At 42.5% G+C, this 21,444-nt stretch overlaps 2 protein-coding genes across 2 annotated transcripts in view; one reads left to right on the top strand and one right to left on the bottom strand.

Moving 5' to 3' along the window:
* Positions 1 to 16,443, bottom strand: part of Sugct (succinyl-CoA:glutarate-CoA transferase) — a 932,078-nt gene extending 915,635 nt beyond the window's left edge. The window contains exon 1 of the mRNA XM_008836273.3: positions 16,282 to 16,443. Coding sequence (XP_008834495.1) covers positions 16,282 to 16,375 — 94 coding nt within the window. The 5' untranslated portion in view covers positions 16,376 to 16,443. The remainder of the gene's footprint in view (positions 1 to 16,281) is intronic.
* A 304-nt stretch (positions 16,444 to 16,747) lies between these two features.
* On the top strand, positions 16,748 to 18,753 carry Mplkip (M-phase specific PLK1 interacting protein). Its single transcript, XM_008836272.3, has 2 exons — positions 16,748 to 17,234; positions 18,255 to 18,753. Exons 1-2 carry the CDS (start codon positions 16,899 to 16,901, stop codon positions 18,453 to 18,455), a joined length of 537 nt encoding a protein of 178 aa, XP_008834494.1. The 5' UTR covers positions 16,748 to 16,898; the 3' UTR covers positions 18,456 to 18,753.
* Positions 18,754 to 21,444: the final 2,691 nt, after the last annotated feature.

The raw sequence follows: 21,444 nt of genomic DNA, 5'->3' as shown, positions 1-21,444 counted from the left end.
TGGATGACTACAAAGAAACAGTGTTTTCCAGACACCAGGGTAGTGACTAATATGAACTCACAGCAATTGTGACAACATGCATAAGACCTATGCAAGCTCAAACAAGACAAAATCCTAGTTTTGAGATGTGGAGGTGGGTAAGAAATCCCAACCCTAGCTGAGGAGCTATTGGCAACTGATAGCTCCTGGGGAGGGACAATCAGTTTTCTTTCTTTTTTTTTTTATCTGCATTTATTTTATGCTCAATTTATTACTATGCCATAAGTTTTTGTTTCTTTCATTTCTTCTGGGATATCTTTTTCTTTTGTGAAACTTCCTCTTCAAGCTTAGGAACAATTTGTTCCTTTTCAGTGAGGATCATTTTGATATGGCAGGGGAACTCATATATGGGGTTATCCAACCATGAACTCTGTAAGTTCTGCAGTACATCTTGGGCAATTTGTTCACCTGGATATCCTCCATGACCAGAGAGTTTACATCTAAACCCTTAAGTTCTGCATCACTCTCTGCATTTTGAAGCATGTGCAGCAAAAATTCAGCACTCTTTTGGGGCCACTGACCATGTGTCCAGCCCCACTGTTTGGCCAACTCTACCATTACAACTCTGGAATAGCACACATTGCTTCTTTAAAGTGACATCTTTCAGATACTTGGTGGCTTTTTCGGATATGCATACCCTTGATGACCTGGGCAGTTTCAGTGTGTTCTTAAAGTGAACATAAAGATTGGAACCTCTTGATTTGCATGATTTTGTAGGGTTTTCTGGGTCTAAAAAGTAGTGAAACATTTTCACAGGTCACCTCAGGCCGCTTACAGGAAGAGGAAGTGTGAGGGATCCTAGGAGAACTCATGAGAATGCAAGAGAGTCAGTTTTCTTTAAGGTGTGATACTAGGTAAATTGCCCAGACTCCAGGTTATGAAACTCACACTAAAGGGCATTTGGGCACACAAATAAGACTCGATAGGCCTTTAAAAAATTAATAATAGAGAACATGAAATCAGGTAGGGTGTAGTAAAGGCAAGATGGAGATAGAGAAGGTAGTCTGAATATAATCAAAATACATTGTGTAAAAGTTTCAAAATTTAAATAAAAATACTTTTAAAAAAGAAATATGAATTCTAGAAAGAGAAAAACCTGAAGAAAAACTTAACTGAAATGGTGGAAATGAAAACCATAAAGTCAAATAAAAAGCTCTGTGGAAAGTCTCATCAATAGAATGGATCAAGGAGAAGACAGAATATCTGAGCTTGAAAACAAGGTGGAGGATCTGGAACATTCCTAGGACAATGATAAAATAATAAAAAGGAATGATTGGGAATTATGGCATGACATTATGGATGAGGGAGGGACCCCTGAGTGTCCTCTCCTAGCTGAGGAGTTAATGCTGTTGCTGGAGAAGGACTCATCTTTCTTCAGTGGTGTAGCCACTAGTAAGTTATTCGTGGTTCAGCAAATAACCCTACGTACATGCTCATGCAAGTGTCCCTCATTAAACTCAGTGGATCATTTTAAAAAGGGCAATAGGCTAAGCATGGTGGCACACACCATGTTTCAAACAAACAAAAAACAACCACCACAACAACAAACAACAAAATACCAAGGACATTAAAGTAGAATAAGAACCTGTTGGGAAGAAGAAAATGTTCAGAGGGAGGGGCGGGAGAGAATAATGGGGGTGAATATGATCAAAATACATTACGTGGGGCTGAGGAGATGCATCAACAGTTAAGAGCACTGGCTGCTCTCACAGAGAACCCAGGTTCAAGTCCCAGTACCCACTTGGCAACTGACAACCATCTGTAACTCCAGTTCCAGGGGATCTGATGCCTTCTTCTGACCTCTGTGGGCATTGCATGACATGGGTGCACTTATGCACACGCAGGCAATACACTCATACACAAAAATAAATAAATACAAACATTTTTTAAATACATTACAGCTGGGCATTCGTGGTGCATGCCAGAACCCTCAATGAGTTCAAAGCCAGCCTGTTCTACATAGTGAGTTCCAGGATATCTGAGGCTACAGGGAGACACTGTCTCAGAAAGACCAAAAAATGTTTAATTAATTAATTAATAATAAAATTAAAAATGCATTATATACATGTATGAAATTATCCAAAAATTAAGAATATTAAAGTTTAATAATAGAGTATTCCCAATTAATATACTCTATAGCTAAACTGAAAATACTTTTTTCTAAAGAAAAAGTACTCTAAACAGTGATCTCTCACATGTGGGATATTGAAAGTAACAATAAAGATTTCTGCACTTTTTTTAAAAAAAACAGGAATGAAATAATGAATCTTTCTTTTTTTTTTTTTTCTTTTTGAGACAGGGTCTCCCTATAGCCCCAGATAGCCTGGAACTCACTATGTAGACCAGGCTGGCCTCAAACTCACAGAGATCTACCTGCCTCTGCCTCCCAAGTGCTGGAATTAAAGACATGTACCACCATGCCTGGCTGAAATAATGAATCTTAAAAGATTGACGTGTCAGCATCTGGTCTGGTGGCCCTTCTACCCAATCGGATTTCCTTCCTTTCCCTTACACAGGGGTTACTCCCCAATGAATCTGCCTTCCTAATGGTCTCTTTATCTGTTTCTAGAGAATGCAGATCTGAAAGAGCCTTTGCACTTACTACTCCCAAAGCCAGGACTCTGCCCCTCTGTGCATTTACATGCCATATCAGTTCATTCAAAGTTCTGCTAGAATATCACACTCTGAGGAACTTTCCCCATTTCACCCAAAACCAAACCCCCAACTCTATCTCTACTTTTTCTTCATAAAACTTGTCATTGCATTATTTTGTGTTTATTGATTTTATTAGTATCTTTCCCATTAAAGTGTAATTTTAATATTGTCTTTATTGTATGTCCATGTCTAGAACCACGTGTGGTAAAATTGCCCTGGAAGTTAAGGAGGAAAGAAGGCAGGAATACATATACTTGATAATTACCATGCAGTTAAAGGGATGAGAATCCTCAAAGTTAGGTAGCTAATTTCCCCTCACCTAGAAAAGGATTGAATAGTGTTGAACAGATGACAGTTAACCAAAGACACAGTGAAGTTTTCCTGCAATGAAACCAATGGGAATTGGGATAGAGGTAAGCTTAGCAGCTAGAATACAAAGAAAAATTGGAGGAGAGGAAGCTAGACAGCAATGGGAAGAGAAAAATCACCAGGAAAAATTTCCATCAGCAAGATATCCAAATACATTTTTTAATAATAGTCAACATATATTTTAGGTTACATGTAGTACCTCTCCAAAATCCCAAAACAGTATTCAATGTCCAACAAAAATATTGTGTCAAATATATTTGTGTCAATTACTTCTGGAGGATTCAAGGGAAAGATGCTGAGTTTTGCATCAAAGTTGGTGGAAGATAGAGAGAATGGAGCAGTTCCAGAAAGTAGGATCTGAATGGAAGATCCTTGTTAGGAAACTTGTGTTTCTCTTTAATGCTGAATATTTTAGGAAGACAGGAAGTGAGGAAGGGTGTGATGGTTTGAATGTGTCCCCCAAAAGAGTTCAGACACTGGAAACCTGATCAAATTCGTATGTTAAAGGTATTTGGATGTGGAACATTTGGAAACTAATAGAGTTATCTAATATCATGAGGGTGGGAGCTCCCAGGATGGTATTAATGGCTTTATACCATCTAGATAGGTTGACTAGACTCTAGTGGATGAATTTTCACTGAAGGACATCTGGATGAAAATGCTCGACTGGATAGGACTTAACATGTATGGTGGAATACATGAGGTTCAGGGGGTGTTGGGTGGGGGGCACGGATGGAGGAGGGGGTCTGAATTTGATTGAGAACTATTGTATAAAATGTACAAAAGCTCAATAATCTTATTTTTTTAAGTAGAAGAAAACCCCATGTTAGCATGCTTGCTCTGTCTCATCATGTAGTGCCATCCACTATGTTATAACACTACAGGAAAACTCTCACAGATGCTGGTGCCATGATGTTGGATTTCCTAGCCTCCAGATAGATCATTCAAATAAACATGTATTCCTTATACATTACTTGGTATTTTGTTAGCACAAAAGAATACAGATCAAGGTTTTAATCCCTACCCATTACCCCAGAGGCAAGTACACTGGGCCACAGAGGCTCTGCCTCCCCGAACTGTCACCCCAGAGGCCAGCATACCCATGCTACAGAGCCTTTTATCCATACCTGTCATCCTAGGTAAGACCCTTTTACTGAAGACACAAAACACTTTGTTGTAGGACATAGAGAAATTAAGCTAGAATTGACCTGAAAACCTCCTTCCTGTGGGCTAGCTTTCAAACTGCCAGAAAGGTGATATGCAGGACACTGGGGCAGAAAATTCATCAATGGTCTTCCCCAGCAGTGAACCTAAATCCTACAATAATGACCTCCCATGCAAGATGTGTCAACTGGCTGGGTATGGTGGCGCATACCTTTAATCCCAGCCCTGGGAGACAGAGGCAGGCAGATCTCTGTGAGTTTGAGGCCAGCCTGGTCTACATAGCGAGTTCCAGGCTAGCTGGGACTACTGGAAGACCCTGTCTCAAAAAGGCCAAAAAAAAGCTGGATCTGGGGGCTGGAGAGATGGCTCAATAGAAGAGCCTGGTTTCTGGTTCTCAGCACCCACATGGCAGCCAACATCTGTCTGGAGCTCCAGTTCCAGGGACCCAATGCCATCTTCTGACCTCCACAGGTATTGTACAGCATGGGTGCACTTACACACATGCAGTCAATACACTCATACACATAAAATAAAATTTTAAAAAATAAATAAATAAAGCAGGACCTGGTGCCTGGTAACATACTTGTAATCCTAGTACCTGGGAGATGGAGACAGGAAAATCCATGGAGCTCACTGGCAAGCCAATCTAGCTTACTTGGCAAGTTCCAGTTCCAGGCCAGTGAGAGACCCTGTCACACACACACACACACACACACACACACACACACAGAGTAGATGGCACCTAAAGACAACCCTAGGTTAGCATCTGGTTAGAACATACACATACACAACAATCACAAAAGACCACCACTGCAGGAATTTTTGTTTTGATTTTCTACCATACTTTACATATTTTTTTATCAATTTTATTGAAAAAACTTTACATGTAATGTTACATATAATTTATATAATTTTATATTTGTCATATACTATATATAATCATTACATTACATAATACACTAGTTACACAAATATAAATTATAATTGTCATTTAAAAATTTATTTCACTCAACTTGTGTATGTGTGTGTGTATGTGTATGTGTGTGTGTGCGTGTGTGTGTGTGTAGGTGTATGTGTGTGTGTGCGTGTGTGTGTGTGTAGGTGTATGTGTGTGTGTGCGTGTGTGTGTGTGTAGGTGTATGTGTGTGTGTGCGTGTGTGTGTGTGTAGGTGTATGTGTGTGTGTGCGTGTGTGTGTGTGTAGGTGTATGTGTGTGTGTGCGTGTGTGTGTGTGTAGGTGTATGTGTGTGTGTGCGTGTGTGTGTGTGTAGGTGTATGTGTGTGTGTGCGTGTGTGTGTGTGTAGGTGTATGTGTGTGTGTGCGTGTGTGTGTGTGTAGGTGTATGTGTGTGTGTGCGTGTGTGTGTGTGTAGGTGTATGTGTGTGTGTGCGTGTGTGTGTGTGTAGGTGTATGTGTGTGTGTGCGTGTGTGTGTGTGTAGGTGTATGTGTGTGTGTGCGTGTGTGTGTGTGTAGGTGTATGTGTGTGTGTGCGTGTGTGTGTGTGTAGGTGTATGTGTGTGTGTGCGTGTGTGTGTGTGTAGGTGTATGTGTGTGTGTGCGTGTGTGTGTGTGTAGGTGTATGTGTGTGTGTGCGTGTGTGTGTGTGTAGGTGTATGTGTGTGTGTGCGTGTGTGTGTGTGTAGGTGTATGTGTGTGTGTGCGTGTGTGTGTGTGTAGGTGTATGTGTGTGTGTGCGTGTGTGTGTGTGTAGGTGTATGTGTGTGTGTGCGTGTGTGTGTGTGTGTGCTATGCATGAGTGTCAGCATGTGCCATGGCATTTGCATGGAGATCAACTTTCATGGGGAGTCAGTTCTTCCACTCTGGGTTCTGAGGCTTGACCTCAGATTAGCAAGCACATAAGGCAAACAATGTTACCTGCTGAACCAAATCATTGGTCCTAATCAAGTCACTTTACAGGTGCAGGTCTGTGCACCTGTAAAATTACCTCTACAATCAAGAAAGTGAACTCTAGGAAGGCAGGGCCACCATAGTCATGTTAAATAGATGGGTGGAACATCTAGTGCGTTAATGAGATAGTTGAATTTTTCCTCCCTGGAATTCTGCCTTCTAATGCAGAGCTTCTGGACCCCCAGGACAGACATGTAGATCTCTATAAGTCTGCCCCCTTTTTTGAATTCATCAGAAAAGCGTAATCTCTCCTTTTCTTCTTCATATCCCTTTTCTAAACATGGTTTCTTTAAGTTTTGGGGCTTCCCCTAGCATCTTGTATTTTTTTTACTTTTTCTCTAAAGCTTCCTTCTTCCAGCCATGTGTCTGACCTCCATACAGGCTCTAAACCTGCATGGCTTCATAAATTTCTTTCCTCCTCCCCACCATTCTCCTCCTCAAGGAAGCTTGCCTGTCTTGAGGATTTTTTCCTTAAAATTCTAATAAAACTGTTCTAAAACTTCTTTTTGGGTCCATTCATAATTTATTTTATGAATGAGACAAAGACCCCTCTAGGGGATGCTCTTTCTCACCGTTTCACTGTCTCACAAAAAAGAAAGAAAGAAAGAAAGAAAGAAAGAAAGAAAGAAAGAAAGAAAGAAAGAAAGAAAGAAAGAAAGGAAGGAAGGAAGGAAGAAAAACATTTCGTGGGTATTGGGGCTGGAAAGATGGCTCAGCAGTTAAAAGCACTTACTGCTCATCCAGAAGATCCAGTTTTGGTTCCCAGCACTCACATAGCAGCTAACAACCACCTATAACTTCTAGTTCTGACACTTTCTCCTGCTCCAACACCCTCTTCTGGCCTCTGTGGCATTGCACACAAGTGGGCACTAGGAACTGAACTTGGGTCCTCTGCAAGATCAACCAGTGCTCTTAACCACTAAGATGTCTCTCCAGCCTCAAAAAGATTTACTTAAAAAAAAAAGTAATAAAAGCCAATTCTAAGCCAAACCCTAAAAAGAATCCTATGAAATCCTCCAGTCTTGCATTCCTCTAGGAAGCTACAAATTGCAAATAGTACAGCAACATATAAAAGAAAGCTGCCTGTATAGTCTCAAGCTGTGAGGGGTGGGCTAATTTATAACGTAGCACAACCTAGTCTCTCCTAATCAGTGGAGACACCAAGCACTGGAGACAAGAGTGTGCTCTAAATGACTTCACCTTCGCATCAAAGCATACAACCAGCAAGTTCATTTCAGGCTAATGTCTGGAATGTCCCTTCAAAATCAGTCTTTTCCAGACAGGCTATGTTAGGGCTTTACTAAAGAATGTGTGAAGCATGTTAAAGAAGCCAAATCCAGATCAACTTCTATACATATGTTTTCTACAACTGACAAGTCCACTTCATCTACAGCAAGCCTTCTCCACTCAGAGAGAAGCATATTCCTCACACAATCTCTCCTGATCTATAGCGATCCTAGATTTTCTCCTCACTTTGATTCACATTATCAAATTTCTTTATGTGATGATAACTATTTTTCAATATTTTATTTTTATTTTATGTGTATGAGTGTATTACCTGAATATATGTGAGTGCACCTGAGTCATGCAAGGTCAGAAGAGGGCTTCAGATTCCCCTGGAACTGGAGTTAAGGATGGTTTGTAGCCGCCATGTGGGTGCTGGAAATCAAATTCAGGTCCTCTGCAAGACCAGTCAGTGTTCTTAACCACTGAGCCATCTCTCCAGCCTCATGATGATAACTATTAAATATCCACTTAAAATGGTCAAGGAATTGTGAGTTTCTTCTTCTTTTTTTTTGAATTTTACATAGTTTTTACCTTTGTGGGGGGAGGGGAGTGACTTTCAAAGAAACAAACAGCTGACACCCCACCTGGCACCCAGCTCTGTGTGGCTCAGGCCAGCGTTCCAGACTGCTTTTGCCCATGGTCTACCTCATCTCATGTTGCCACATGCCCATTCACCCCACAGAGTTCCATGAGGGGTCCACAGGGTCTTTGCAAGGTCCCCCAGTGCCCCCTGTTCCCAGAATGATGCCAAATCCTTTTGTTCCAATCACTCCACACCCTAGGCTCCACCCTTCTCCCCAGGGTGCCCTGTGCTAGCCCACAGCTCATCAGAAGTCAGGGAGGAATAAATAATTTTAGGGCAACACTCCACCCCTTTCCTCTGCTCTTACAATCTCTCCACCAATCTTCTGCAAGGGTCCCTGAACCTTGGAGGGGGTGACAGATGTAGGGTGATCGCTCTTGTATCGTGGCGAGATAGTGACTTCTTGAGCCTCCCCATTATTCGTCTTCAAGCCGTGGTCATTGATCTATCTCAGTGGTGTTTCTTCTACTCCTGGAGAGAGAGGCCTACCAGGTGGAGAGGCCTACGGGTTGTGCAGGCCCAGGGAAGCAGGGGCTTTTCTTCTTTTCTTAAGAGAAATTTTATTGATTCAAAAAATTCATACAGCTGGGTGTGGTGGTGACACCTTTAATGCCAGCACTCAGGAGGCAGAGGTAGGTGGAGCTCTCTGAGTTCAAGGCCAGCCTGGCCTAATGGTGAGCTCCAGGCCGGGTGGGGCTACAAGGAGATCCTGTCTCAAAAAGACTAAAAAGAAAAGAAGGAGGAGGAGGGAGGAGGAGGAGGAGGAGGAGGAGGAGGAGATCCATACAATGAATTTTGATTATATTCAGACATCCTCCCCAATCTCCACCCTCACCCTTATCATCCCCTACCACCCTATCCCCCAATCCCAACTTTGTGTCTTCTATTTGCAGATGAAAAACCCCATTCACCTTATACAACACATATGAGCTGGGTGCTGGGGAAATAAAATCTCATTAGAGTGTCAGTGAGCTATAATTCTTACACAGAGGTGTGCCAAAGTCAGGGCCCACTCCTTTTCCTTTGTATATGGCTTTGGGTCACAACACACCCAAGTTTCTTTGAATTGGATTTTTCCACTCTTAATTTTTGTTTCTCTTAGTGCTTAGGAATGTCAAGTAGGAATGTGTCCTTTTCTCAGCAGTCAGAAAACGCTTGGTTTTCCTCATAAAAGTTAGTTGCTCACAGCCCTTGCATGCAGGTTGCACTTTGTTTCCAGGCCTCATCAGTCAGCACAGTAACCCCACTGTGGCCCAAGCCATTCTCCAACAGGCGTTAGTTGCTCACAGCCCTTGCATGCAGGTTGCACTTTGTTTCCAGGCCTCACTCAGCACAGTAACCCCATGTGGCCCAAGCCATTCTCCAACAGGTTGATTCCCCACAGGGTTTTATTGTGGGTAAAAGCAGAAGCTAGGTCCTCACAGCAAACAACATGCAGCTCACAGGCCTCCAATCCAAGATTCTCTGAGCAGCAGCTGGGAGGTTTCACAGCTTCACGTGACAGCTTTGCACCAGTGTCCTTTATTTTCTGACACCTGTAGGCGTCTCAGATTCCTCATGTTGTTAAGGACTGTGGCCAGGTCTTGACAGCCACTGTGTAGTGATTATGGTCTGTACCACTGGGGTGCGTGAGTGGACAGTCCTGCTCAGCTCTGGACCCACCATTGTTTGTGGGTGGCTAGAACCACTCGGCTCTGCCTTGCCAGTGTGCATGGGCAGCCAGGCTGCAGCAGTATGCATAGAAGGCCAGACTGGCTTGACTCCACCCTGCTGGTGCAAGTAGGCAGCCAGGCTCCCTCCAGTCCACATTGTATGGTCAGGCTGCTCTACCCTCCCAGTGTGTGCAACCTTGCTGTCTTGGTTCCCCAGTTATTAGCTCGCTTATTTGCTAAGTCCTGAGTGCAGAATTTTGAGCTCAATATAGAAGCATCAAGGTTCTTAATGAGACGAAGAAGCCCAGAGTCACGTTTTTAGGTCCTTGTGCCGGGAATGCATTGCCACCATTGCTCAGGCTGTGCCACCATTTTGGTTTCTAATTATTTCCTTTTTCACTTGCCATGTCCTGAGTATGGAATTTTGCGATCAAATTAGAAGCACCTATGGTCTGGTAAATATTCATCTTGTGTGATGTTTCCTCACATGGTCCATCTGGCACATTCAGTCTCTTGGGAGCCAGTACACCCTTGGTCTGCTGCCCAGGGCACACCTCATTCCACCACCACCTTCAAGGAACTGTTTTTTGTTTGGTTGATTTTTTTTTTAATTATTCAGAACTGGAGAGATGGCTCAGAGGTTAAGAGCACTGACTTTTCTTACAGAGGACCTGGTTTCAATTCCCAGTACCCACAGGGTGGCTAACTCCAGTTCCAGGGGAATCTGACGCCCCCTTCTGACCTCCATGGGCTTTGCATGACACAGGTGTAGTTACATACATGCAGGCAATACACTCATGCACATTTTAAAAAAAAAAAAGAAAAAGAAAATAGTTTTAAGATTTATTTAGAACTCTTAAATCTTTTCACCCAAGAAAATATTTAAAAATGTTTTACTTATTATTTTTATTTTATGTGTATGCGTGTATTGCCTGCAGGTAAGTGCTAGTATTCAAACCTGGGTCTTCTGCAAGAACAGTGTTCTTAACCACTAAACCATCTCTCCAGCTCCTCACCAAAGAAAATTTTATACCACCCCAGGTATATAGGTATAGGCATACAAATCAAACATTTACTGGGGTTGGAGATGGCTCAGCAGTTAAGAGCCCTTGCTGAGAAAATCAAGGAAGGTGAAGTTGCTTTTTTCCTCAAGTCACTTTTGAAATAACTAACCTATAACCACTCTAGTCCATTCCAAGAGCTGAGCTCTCAAGATTTAAACATCTGTTAAAGGCCAATATTGTTATAATTGCAATTAAGTTTGAACATGAGTTTTGGAGGAGACAATCAAATCACTGCAAGTACGCTTTTTTTTTCTTTTGGTCTTTTGAGACAGGGTCTCTCTGTAGATTCAGTTGGCCTAGAATTCACTATGTAGACCAGGCTGGCCCTGATCTCACAAAGATCAGCCTGTCTCTGCTCCCGAGTGCTGGGATTAAAGGCCAGACCACCACATCCAGCTTGTATGCATCATTTTTATGACTGGAAAACTACAAAGATGTAGATTCTAATGGCATTTCAATTTCTTCTGCTCCTTTTAAAATAAACTTTTAGTGTTTGTGTACGGACGAAAAGACTCACACATGCAATGTTAGAATCCAGACCAGACTACTACTCAAGCAATCCCTGCAGCAGCCCTTTCCCTCTCACAGACACAGACAGGTACCTGCTGAGACTTGTCTGTGAGTCTCTAGCTAACAGACTTCCAGGTGCTGAGATCTCTTTCCTGGGGAAGGAGTTTAGATCAAAGGGGATATTGGTGACCATACATCCTGCTCTCTACCCACCTCCCTGCCTCCTACTGTGAAATCAGAGAACCTGGCTGTAGACTCATACTGTGAAACACCCACTCTTCCTCACAGACCTGTAAGGGACTCCCACTTCTGCCTCAAGAGACTTGATCTGTTTCATCTGCCATGATGTCTATCTCCAGTTCTGAAGCCTGAGCTCTCTCTCTTCAGAACACCTCCATGCTGCTGTCTGTCTGTGCATGGCATTAGAACTCTTCTAATGAACTTCTAATCCCCAAAAACTGGTCTCAGTATTCCCTTGAACCACATATCTAAGACCCTTCAACAATATTTTAGATTTTCTTCACATTTAGAAATATGTTTATAAGAAATTTTATTATTTTAAAAAAGTATTGTTTTGCCAAGCGTGGTGGCACGTGCTTTTTATCCCAGCACTTGCGGGGCAGAGGCAAGGCAGGTGGATCCCTGTGAGTTCGAGCCCAGCCTAGTCTACACAGGGAGTTCCAGGCCAGCTGGGGCTACTGGGAGACCCTGTCTCCAAAAGACCAAAAAAAAGTATTATTTTCAATGAAAATGTCTATAAGTGGAAAGTAATGAATTGATACCTTTGTTGTGCATGGTAAAACATATTAGCCTGGAAATAAATAGAGATGTCTAAACAATTTCACTTGTGCTTGACTACTGTACATGCTCAGAAATGAAAAAGGAATAAATTTTAAGAAAGCAATGAATTTGGCTCTTAGACACAGAGAATAAAAGTTCCCAGAAAAACTACATCTAAAACTGAACCCTCTGCAAAGGCTGATCAACTGATTAGAACTTCAGTGACTGTGGAGAGTTTGGGATGATGCAGATTCGCAGTCTATTTACAATTTATCTTGGGCAATCTTTATCCCAAATAGCCCCTCCTTGCCCACTGTTTCTGACTTAACAACCTGTGACTAACAGATAAAAACCTTTTGGAATGTATTAACAAAGCCCTGGCTCCTACCAATCAAAAAGCTGAGTGTCATTAGATAGCATCTGAGGCTTACAGCTGAGATTTCTTTTTCTGTAACCACCTACTTAATGTTTCCACCAATGTATTTGAAGTGTCTTGATTTATGACTTTTTAAAATACTTATCATTTTTAATTTATTTTTTTACATGTCTAGCTATATCCTTGCATGTGTGTAAGTGAACCTGTGTTGTACAATGCCCATGGAGGTCAGAAGAGAGCATTGGATACCCTGGAACTTAAGTAACCGACAGATGTTGGCTGTAATATGTGTGCTGGGAACCAAACCTGGGTCCTCTGCAAGAACAGCCATCTCTCCAGCCTGATTTATGATTTGTTCTGTTACTATAAAAATTTCATGAGACTGCTTCCAGGATGGAACACGGAATTTGGGGTAACCTGAATCTGTGTTCCCAGGCCATGGTCACTCATATTTGGCTCCAGATTAAACAATCTCTTATCCTCTCTGAAGCGAGAGTTGTGCTTTTTCAACAACAGGACTTAAAAACAGCTCTTTTTAATTCTTTTTCAGTGGGAACATTATTAAAATGACTGTGTTCAAGGCTCAATGAATAAGCTAATCACATCCTAGTCATGCATCCACTTCAGTAACCAGCAGTCCTCAACATGACACAGCTAACAATGGGCAGCTCTAGAAGGAAAACAGATAATCTGAAAACTTTCAGGAAATGTTAAGGATTACTCCCACCCAAAGGGATTATGTGCTAAATGGTCTCCATACATAGAAATTGTTAAAAATATTCTCCTAAGAAATGTTTTCCAACAATAAAATTTTAATGTCTATATCCATTTCTGAAAATACACACAAGATTTCAATAGCAGAAATCAGTTCTGATTACTTACATCAAGAAATGCACCATATTCCCACACCTAACACCACACAAGCCACACAGTAGAACCAGTTGGTAGACCTGTACATTCCTGAGGCTGAAGCACAGTGGAGGAATCCCAAAGTTATAAAACTGGGAGTTTGTGGAGGACAACAGCCCCACTGCCCCATTCCCCAGACAGAGAAAGAGAAAGCAAATACAGCTAAGGTAAACAAATTCTGGTGAGAGGGTTGGGGAGGGGCAGGAGATGAACCCTGAGCTAAACCTCAGGAGGAGGGATAAGCCTCATGCATGAGCATTCTTGGGTATGTCTTCAAGGCTCTTGGTTTACAGTCCTTTAACATAAACCTCAAACTACCCTAATCAGTCATCTTTTAACTTCCAGGGCTTGTCCTTTAACCCAGTTTCCTTCACTTAGAAAGTGCTGACAATACAGAAACATGAAAATATTTACTTCTTGGGATGACAGTAAAACTAACCAAAGCATGGATGCACGGATCACTGACTACTGCTACCACCTAAAATGGTGGTGTAAAGATGGAAACCATGCATGCACCCTTAGGCAATCTAGATCGCAGCCTCACAGAGCAAACAGGTTCCCACCCATATTCATACCTTGTCACTCTCACTTTACAGTCTATCAGCACCACAGATTTAATCATGTCTGGGTTTCCTCACTCAGCTCTCAGGACCTCAAAAAGCTCCTTGGCTCTGGTTCCTGCCGCCTACACATACAATGCTACCTGAAGACGGCCCCTAGCCACCGACAGTGTCTGCTATGATAGTTCTGCACTGGGAAGGATCCTGTCTTCTAGTGCTGGGCATTCCTATACCGAGCTGCAACTCTCTTCTTGCAGATCTATCAGCTTACAAACAGGAACTTTCCTTTCCCTACCACAAGGAAGGCAGTATTTGCTCACAGAGAGCATTCTCCTTCTTCACTTTTATACCTCCAGGAAACCCAACATAAAACTCCAACCCACCCCACTTCCCATCCTTTCCCTGAAATCATCACCATATAAAGAAATTCTGTACAGGTAGATGGAGACTTTGGGCCCACCAGCTCAGACAGCTAGACTGTGCATTGCAGACTAAAGCCTGGAAACACCCTAGCTACATTCACAATGATTCAATAATTAAGATTATATCCAAAATCTCTAAGTCCGAAGGAAGCTACACAGTACCACTTTCAAAATTTATATGCTTATGTATTGCATTTTTCAAGTGCTAGATTATTAATTTATATTTCTTTTGTTGTTATTGTTTTGTTTTGTCTTTGTTTTGAGACAGGTTCTCCCTATGGCCCTAGCTGGCCTGGAACTCACTAAGTAAACACACGGTGACCTTGAACTCACAAAGATCTAGCTGTCTCTGCCTCCAGAGTGCTGGGATTAAAGGTGTGTGCCACCACGCCCAGTCCTAATTTGTATTTCTAAGGGAAACTTTTTTCCTGGAGTTCAGGAAGTTTGACTTCTGATCTTATGTGAATTTAAGCAAATTATTTAACTATTCTTGGCCAATTTCTTATTTGTAAAGAGGAAAGTCTCAAAAATGATTCAAATTCATCTTGGACTTCATACAATCACTAATAGGGTCTCCCCGTAGCCCCAGATGGCCTGGAACTTACTATGTAGACTAAGCTGACCTTGAACTCACACAGATCTATCTACCTGCCCACACCTGGCAAAGATTTAGTCTTGAATAATCCTCACATATACCCAGAGATGTGCTGGGAGGCAACTGCCTTACATCAATCCACCTGGCAAAATTTTCCACTGTATTTCTTCCTCTCCAGGATTTCTAGTGCATTCTTATATTCTACATATAAGAGTTCTGGAGGCTAGGCATGCACTGCAACTCAGTGGTAAAGAGCTTGCCTAGCATGCACATAGCCCTGGATTCAATTCCATTCTGGAAGCAGAATTCAAGAAAATATCAACATTCAGTAAGCTGCAGCCCAATTCTGCAGATCTTCTGTCAATTACACAAAATAATAAAAATAATTTTGGTGCCCATCATTTAACTTCTTTGTCCCCTTTATAAAGCAGATTATTGATGACATAAAAGGTATTGGGAGGCAGAGGCAGGAGGATCTTTATGAGTTCGAGGCCAGCCTGGTCTACATAGTGAGTTCCAGGACAGCTGGGGCTACAGGGAGAAAAAAAAAAAAAAAAAAAAAAAAAAAAAAAAAAGAAAGAAAGAAAGAAAAAAAAACAACCAATAAAAAAAGCAAAATGAAACAGAACAAGGAAAGTGGTGAACGGAACTGCTCCAGAAAACTGCACCTGCCACTACCACCGCCACCAAAAACGCCAGGTGCTGGTGTCTCGACTCATCAAGGAGAATGGAGCTGGGAAGACATCATTCTGTAAAAGGACGTTAAACATGTCAGAGACGTCATGAAGCCAGAGGCTCCATAAAGGTGCACAGGCTGAATGAAATCACAGGTCCAGCCCATCGGTCTGTGAATTTAATGAATCCGAACGTTCCCTACATTCTGCATCCTACAAACTGAATTCAAGATTCCGGAGCAAGGAAAACTCTGTAAAACAAATTAAACTGAAATTTCTTTCTCTACGAAAAATTCAGGGACAGGTATTTTGTACCAAGGTGTTTTACGCGTGAGGCGGCATTCTTGTGATTATCACTTTTTTTTTTTTGCAATTACAAGATTTTTAAAGTTTGGGCTACACTTGATAGTTCTTCGAAATCCACATCTCCATTTCCTAGCCTCCTCTCTGGCTTCCATTTTACAAGAACTGAGGTGGTCAAAGTCCAGCACTGCATCAAAGCAGCAGCTTGCTTTCTAAAATGCGGTTGTTTTGTGTGTGGACCGGTGCGTTTTAGAAGTTTACCTAAACAAGGACTACTAGAAGGTAGGGAAGAAGGGGAGAATAAGCGCGCCAAGTGCACCCCCAAAGCGCCGAACGCGCAGGCGAGTTTGACTGTGAGGCCGCAGGCGACAGGAGGGAAGCCGGGGCCGGTGTTCTGGGACGCCCCAGCACACGGGTGTCAGAGGGTACCTGACTGCGGGCGACCCGTCCACAGCGCCCTTCCGCAGGCGCCGTCGAGAAGGACGGGTCTACGCAGAGACAACCGGGCCAGCATCCGCAACATCTCGCCCCACTGAGTTACAGCGTCCCAGAGCTGCGACCGGCCTCCCTCGGCGCCCCAAGGCCGGAGGCTCCCCCCCCTTCCCGCCCTCGCGCCCCCGTCAACCACACCCCTAGGTCCGCCTTGACCACGCCCCTCGGTCCCTCTAGACCCGCCCCTCGGCCCCGCGTCTTAGGCGGGGCGACCGGGTTAGTGCCTTCCGCTTCCGGCTTCTTGTCTTTGTGCGCGATAAAAAGCAACCGGGGGGAAAGTGCTCTTTCTGGAGTGAAGGGCTCGGTTTCCGCTTTCCAATCTTTCCTCCTCCTCTCAGACACACCCAATCTCCGCCTAATTCAGTGACCTATTTGCCCGCCCTCTTCCGGAGCCTTTGTGACCCGGAACCTTTGTGAGGCGGAACCATGTGCCCTGTGGCGCTAGCCACTGGAAAGCTATATATGTAGAGGACTAGCGGCACTTCTTGGGCTGAAGGTCGCTGCGGTTCCGGTCGGACAGCGCGCTTGGGAACTCTTCAGCTTCGGTTCCAGCTATGCACCGACCGAATTTTCGACCCCCGACTCCTCCTTACCCCGGACCGGGGGTAGGAGGCTGGGGTGGCGGAGGCAGCTTCCGGGGTGCCCTGGGAGGGGGGCCGCGGCCGCCCTCCCCTCGGGATGGGTACGGGAGTCCGCACCACACTCCGCCTTGCGGGCCCCGGGCTAGGCTGTACGGGAGCGGCCACTCTCCGCGGCACGGCGGCGGCTTCTCGGGGGCCCGCTTCGGGTCTCCGTCCCCGGGCGGCTACCCGGGCTCCTACTCCAGGTCCCCCGCGGGGTCCCAGCAGCAATTCGGCTACTCCCCAGGGCAGCAGCAGACCTACCCCCAGGTAAAGACAATAGCTAGCGTTTGCCGAGCTTACTGTGATGGCAGGCGTGATACTAATCTTCCCTTTACATGGATTGTTTAATCCTCTGTGAGGTGACATACTATTATTAGCCCAGTTTTGCAGCTGAGTAAACTGAGGGGTAAATAAATTATTTTAAGATTACCGTAAGTGGCAGAGATACAGTTCTCTCTTCCACAGAAATTGTGCAGCATACAGTTTTCACATACCAGTTTCTTTTAATCTTCCATTTCTTTTTTTTTCCCCCCAGGGTTCTTTGTCTTTTATTTTCAGTAAATAGTCCTGGGTTCCTAAGGGGAATAAAGTGATTGAATCCCCAGTGTTAAGGCTTCTCTAGGCTATAGTCCTACAGATGGGACTCGCGCTTTTTTTCTTGCTTTGTTTGTTGAACCTTAAAGAAAAAACAAAAAAAAACTTTTTATTTTTTTATTATCTTCTCCCAAGTGCCCTGAAGGAAAAATCGAAGCTAATGAAATGTTTCCCCATTCCTCTTATTGAAAGAATAGGAAACAGTATCTTTGAATAACAGCTTGGATCTGCTGTGTGTTCTCCAACCTTCCCTATGCTCACCCAGCTGCATCCCTTTGAGTTTGCAACTAATAGGCATAGAAAATTTTCATGAGATAGAAAGGTCTAGAAACTTGAAGCCTATCGGGTTAAAAATAAACTTGTCCTTAAAAAGTAAGTTTCTTGGGAAAATTGAATATAATTCATTTGATCGCTGCTTGTATTTGATCCACTTGTATTTAGTAACTACAAGGTTATCACATTAAAAACTCAAGTTTTTGAGATGATGGCAGGAATTTTTAATAAGTATGCTCAATTGGTTTTAGTACTTTAACAAAAACACTAAAGAAAACAAGAAATTTGCTACTGAACATATTTGGTTTCATTTGACAGCTTTTAACCAGGAAAGTGATCCCAAATAACATGTAACTAAAGGGAAAAGTACCAGTTATCATTACTGAATGTTTTGTTTAACTGATGATTTTTTTCCTGAAGGGTTCTCCAAGGACATCTACACCATTTGGATCAGGGCGTGGTAGAGAAAAAAGAATATCTAATGAGTTGGAAAGTTATTTCAAGCCTTCAATGCTTGAAGATCCTTGGGCTGGCCTAGAACCAGTATCTGTAGTGGATATAAGCCAACAGTACAGCAATACGCAAACATTTACAGGCAAAAAAGGAAGATACTTTTGTTAACATTTCTGACATTCAACTGGAAGCTTCATGTGTCAGGACATCTTGGACAGAACTCTTACGTAAATAAGTTGAACCCAAAGATGATGACTGAATAATTAGTAGTAAGACCTTGGTATTTCTTACCACATCAAGTGTTGCTGATATTAGAGATAGGACAATTTGCAGTATTTAGCTCTCTGGGAGTCTGTACCACATTCAGAAGATCACAGTTTCCATATTTAACATTTCTCGTTATATAATGGACACTTGTCTTTGAATGTTTTTCCAATGTTTTAAAATAAAACATTTTGTGTTTGCAGTTACATTGTGATTTTATGGGATAAATAGAATTAGTAAGATGTTTCATAATCACTTAGAATTCATATGTAAATTATTTTGAAAACTTAAAAAATGAAATAGATAAACCATCTTTTGAGCTATAGACAGGTCCATATATATTTATTAGTAGAGACTTGTTCTCCGTTCATATTTTATCTAGTATTGCTGTAAAAACATCAAACCTTAAAATCTCAGAAACTCACTTAAGATTATAGTCCTTTGACCAGAAAAGGCAAGGATAAGCCATGCAAACCATCCAGGTTTCTCTACATTTCTCAGCATTGTTGAGTAATTTTTTCTTGAAACCAAAGATGATATGTTTCTTGTCAGTGTGACACAATACCAGAGAGCAAAACAATTTAAAGGATGAATGATTATTTTGGCTCCTGGTTTCCAAGGTCAGTTGAATCCCTTAGTTTGGGGTTGAAGTGAGACAGACTCTAAAGGCTGTGGGTGTTTCAGAGACTCACCCCATGGCAACCAAGCGGCAGGAGGACAGGAAACAGGAAGGGGCCAAGGAAAAGATATGTTTTTCCAGGGCACCTTCCAGTGACTTGTTTTTCCACCTGGACCCCACCTCCTATGACTTCTTAATTCCCTCATATTATGAACCATTAAGATGTTAATCTGTTGATGTGGTAAATACCCTTATGATCTAATCACCTCCCAATGATAAACAAACCTTCAGCACATGGCCATGGCTAACAGTAAGCTCAGATCACTTCCTTTGTTTCGTTTTTTTTTTTTTGTTTAAAGGAAAACTCTGTGTGTGTCTGTGTGTCTGTGTTAGTTCTATCAACCCCAAAGAAGACAAATCATAAACCAAGTATCTATGACCAAGACAGAGCTAATAACCTCTACTCATAGACCTACCCCTAATCTGATAGAAGGTTCTGTGATTTTTTTTTTAGCCCTTGCCTTCCTCGAGAAGAGTAGTTTTTAAATTAATGGAGATTCTAAAAATAGAGGAATTTCCCCCAGTTATTTAAAATCAAGTCTTGTGCTATGCAGAAATTTATTTCAATATTCCCTAAAAGAAAAAATTGAAATGGCTACCCCACCTGGTTAAACCATGCATATGTATTTGTTGATAAGACAAAGGCAAAGAAAAAATTCCTTCCAGTTACTAACTACCTGAATTCACTTTTCTATATAAAGGAAGAAGTTAATATTTTAAAGAAAAAGTTATTCTTCAGCATCTTGGCTTTCCATATGTGCAGAGATCATGGTATCTAATGAAAATCAAGAAAATAGAATACTTTTGTAAAATGCTTTTTATTACCATTCATAAATACAAATACTTGAGAATATTTATTAATCTCTTAGTACTTTATTGCTAAAATGAAAAAATAGAGCCACGCCTAATTTTACATACTTGTAACCCCAGGATTGAGGTGACTGGATTATAACTTTGAGGTCAGGGCACAGAGCTAGAGACATGGCTCAGGAGTTAAGAGTGCTTACTGATCTTGGAGAAGACCTGAGTTCAGTTCCCAGCACCCACATCAGGCAGCTCACAACTACCAGTAACTCCAGCTACAGAGGAACTGATTGCCTCTAGCTTCTGAGGGTAGCTGCACTCATGTTCATTCTCTCTCTCTCTCTCTCTCATTCTCTCTTTTCCTCTCAAAACACACAAATGAAAATGTATCTTAAAGAGAAATCTTTGTCCTCGGCATATAACCATCAGTCATGTATTCAGTATCTTAGGTATTTGGTGAGTAGTTTTTGTTTTATTGTTTGTTGAGACTGGGTTTCACTATGTACCCTTGGGTGGCCTGGAACTTGCTATGTAGACCAAGGTGGCCTTCAACTCACAGAGATCTGCCTGCCTCCAGAGTGCTTGGAATGAGGGCATGGCTCCCCCATACCCAACTGTTCTTTTTTTATGGAGGGGTCTTATAACCGGTAGTGGTGTATGTGCCTTTACTCCCAGCAGAGGCTGGCAGGATCTCTGTGAGTTCGAGGCCAGCCTGGTCTACATGGTGAGGTCCAGGCCAGCTGGGGCTACAGGGAGACCTTGTCTCAAATAGACAGAAAAAGGTGGGGGGGTGGCTTAAGCAGGGCGTGGTGGTGGGTGGTGGTGTACACCTTTAATCACAGAACCAGGGGATCTGTGTAGAAAGTTCCAGGCCAACTGGGCTGCAGGAAACCCTGTTGCCAGAAAAAAAGGGGGTGGGGTTCTTATCTGTAGCCCAGACTGGTCTTGAACTTGCAGTCTTCTTGCCTGAGCCTCCATTGCTGGGATTACAGGTGTGTACCATTATTACTGACCAATTATCCAAGTTTTTAGGGCATTAGTAACTTGTTTCTGTTCTTTTTAGTTCAGTGAAAGGAGTTGATCATTCTGTAAAATAAAAAGTTATTTTTATTTCCGTAGGAATGCTGAGTAACTTTTGGGGAATGTATGATTAAGTTTATCTCAGAAATTCAGATTTTCAAAGAGTAGGAGCATTGTCTTCAAACAATAGTGAATACCCCTGGGAGTAATTAACTTTCCAAGGGTTATGCAGACATGATAAAGGAAAATCCAAGTTCAGATCCTCAATTCCAAAACTCTTCCCAAGAAAAGAAAAAAAAGGCCTTCTTAAGCCAGGCATTTTGGTGCATGCCTTTAGTCCCAGCACTCAGGAGGCAGAGGCAGGCAGATCTCTTGAGTTCAAGGCCAGCC

Source organism: Nannospalax galili, unplaced genomic scaffold, assembly GCF_000622305.1.
Source record: "Nannospalax galili isolate Female #2095 unplaced genomic scaffold, S.galili_v1.0 scaffold54, whole genome shotgun sequence".
NCBI lineage: Eukaryota > Metazoa > Chordata > Mammalia > Rodentia > Spalacidae > Nannospalax > Nannospalax galili.
The sequence above is the reverse complement of the archived record's forward strand: the minus strand, read 5'-3'. Positions and strand labels throughout refer to the sequence as shown.

Coding starts and splice junctions, on each gene's coding strand:
- Mplkip (XM_008836272.3), top strand. CDS start 16,899: ATGCACCGACCGAATTTTCGACCCCCGACTCCTCCTTACCCCGGACCG. Junction 17,235..18,254: donor AGCAGCAGACCTACCCCCAG/GTAAAGACAATA, acceptor TTTTTCCTGAAG/GGTTCTCCAAGGACATCTAC.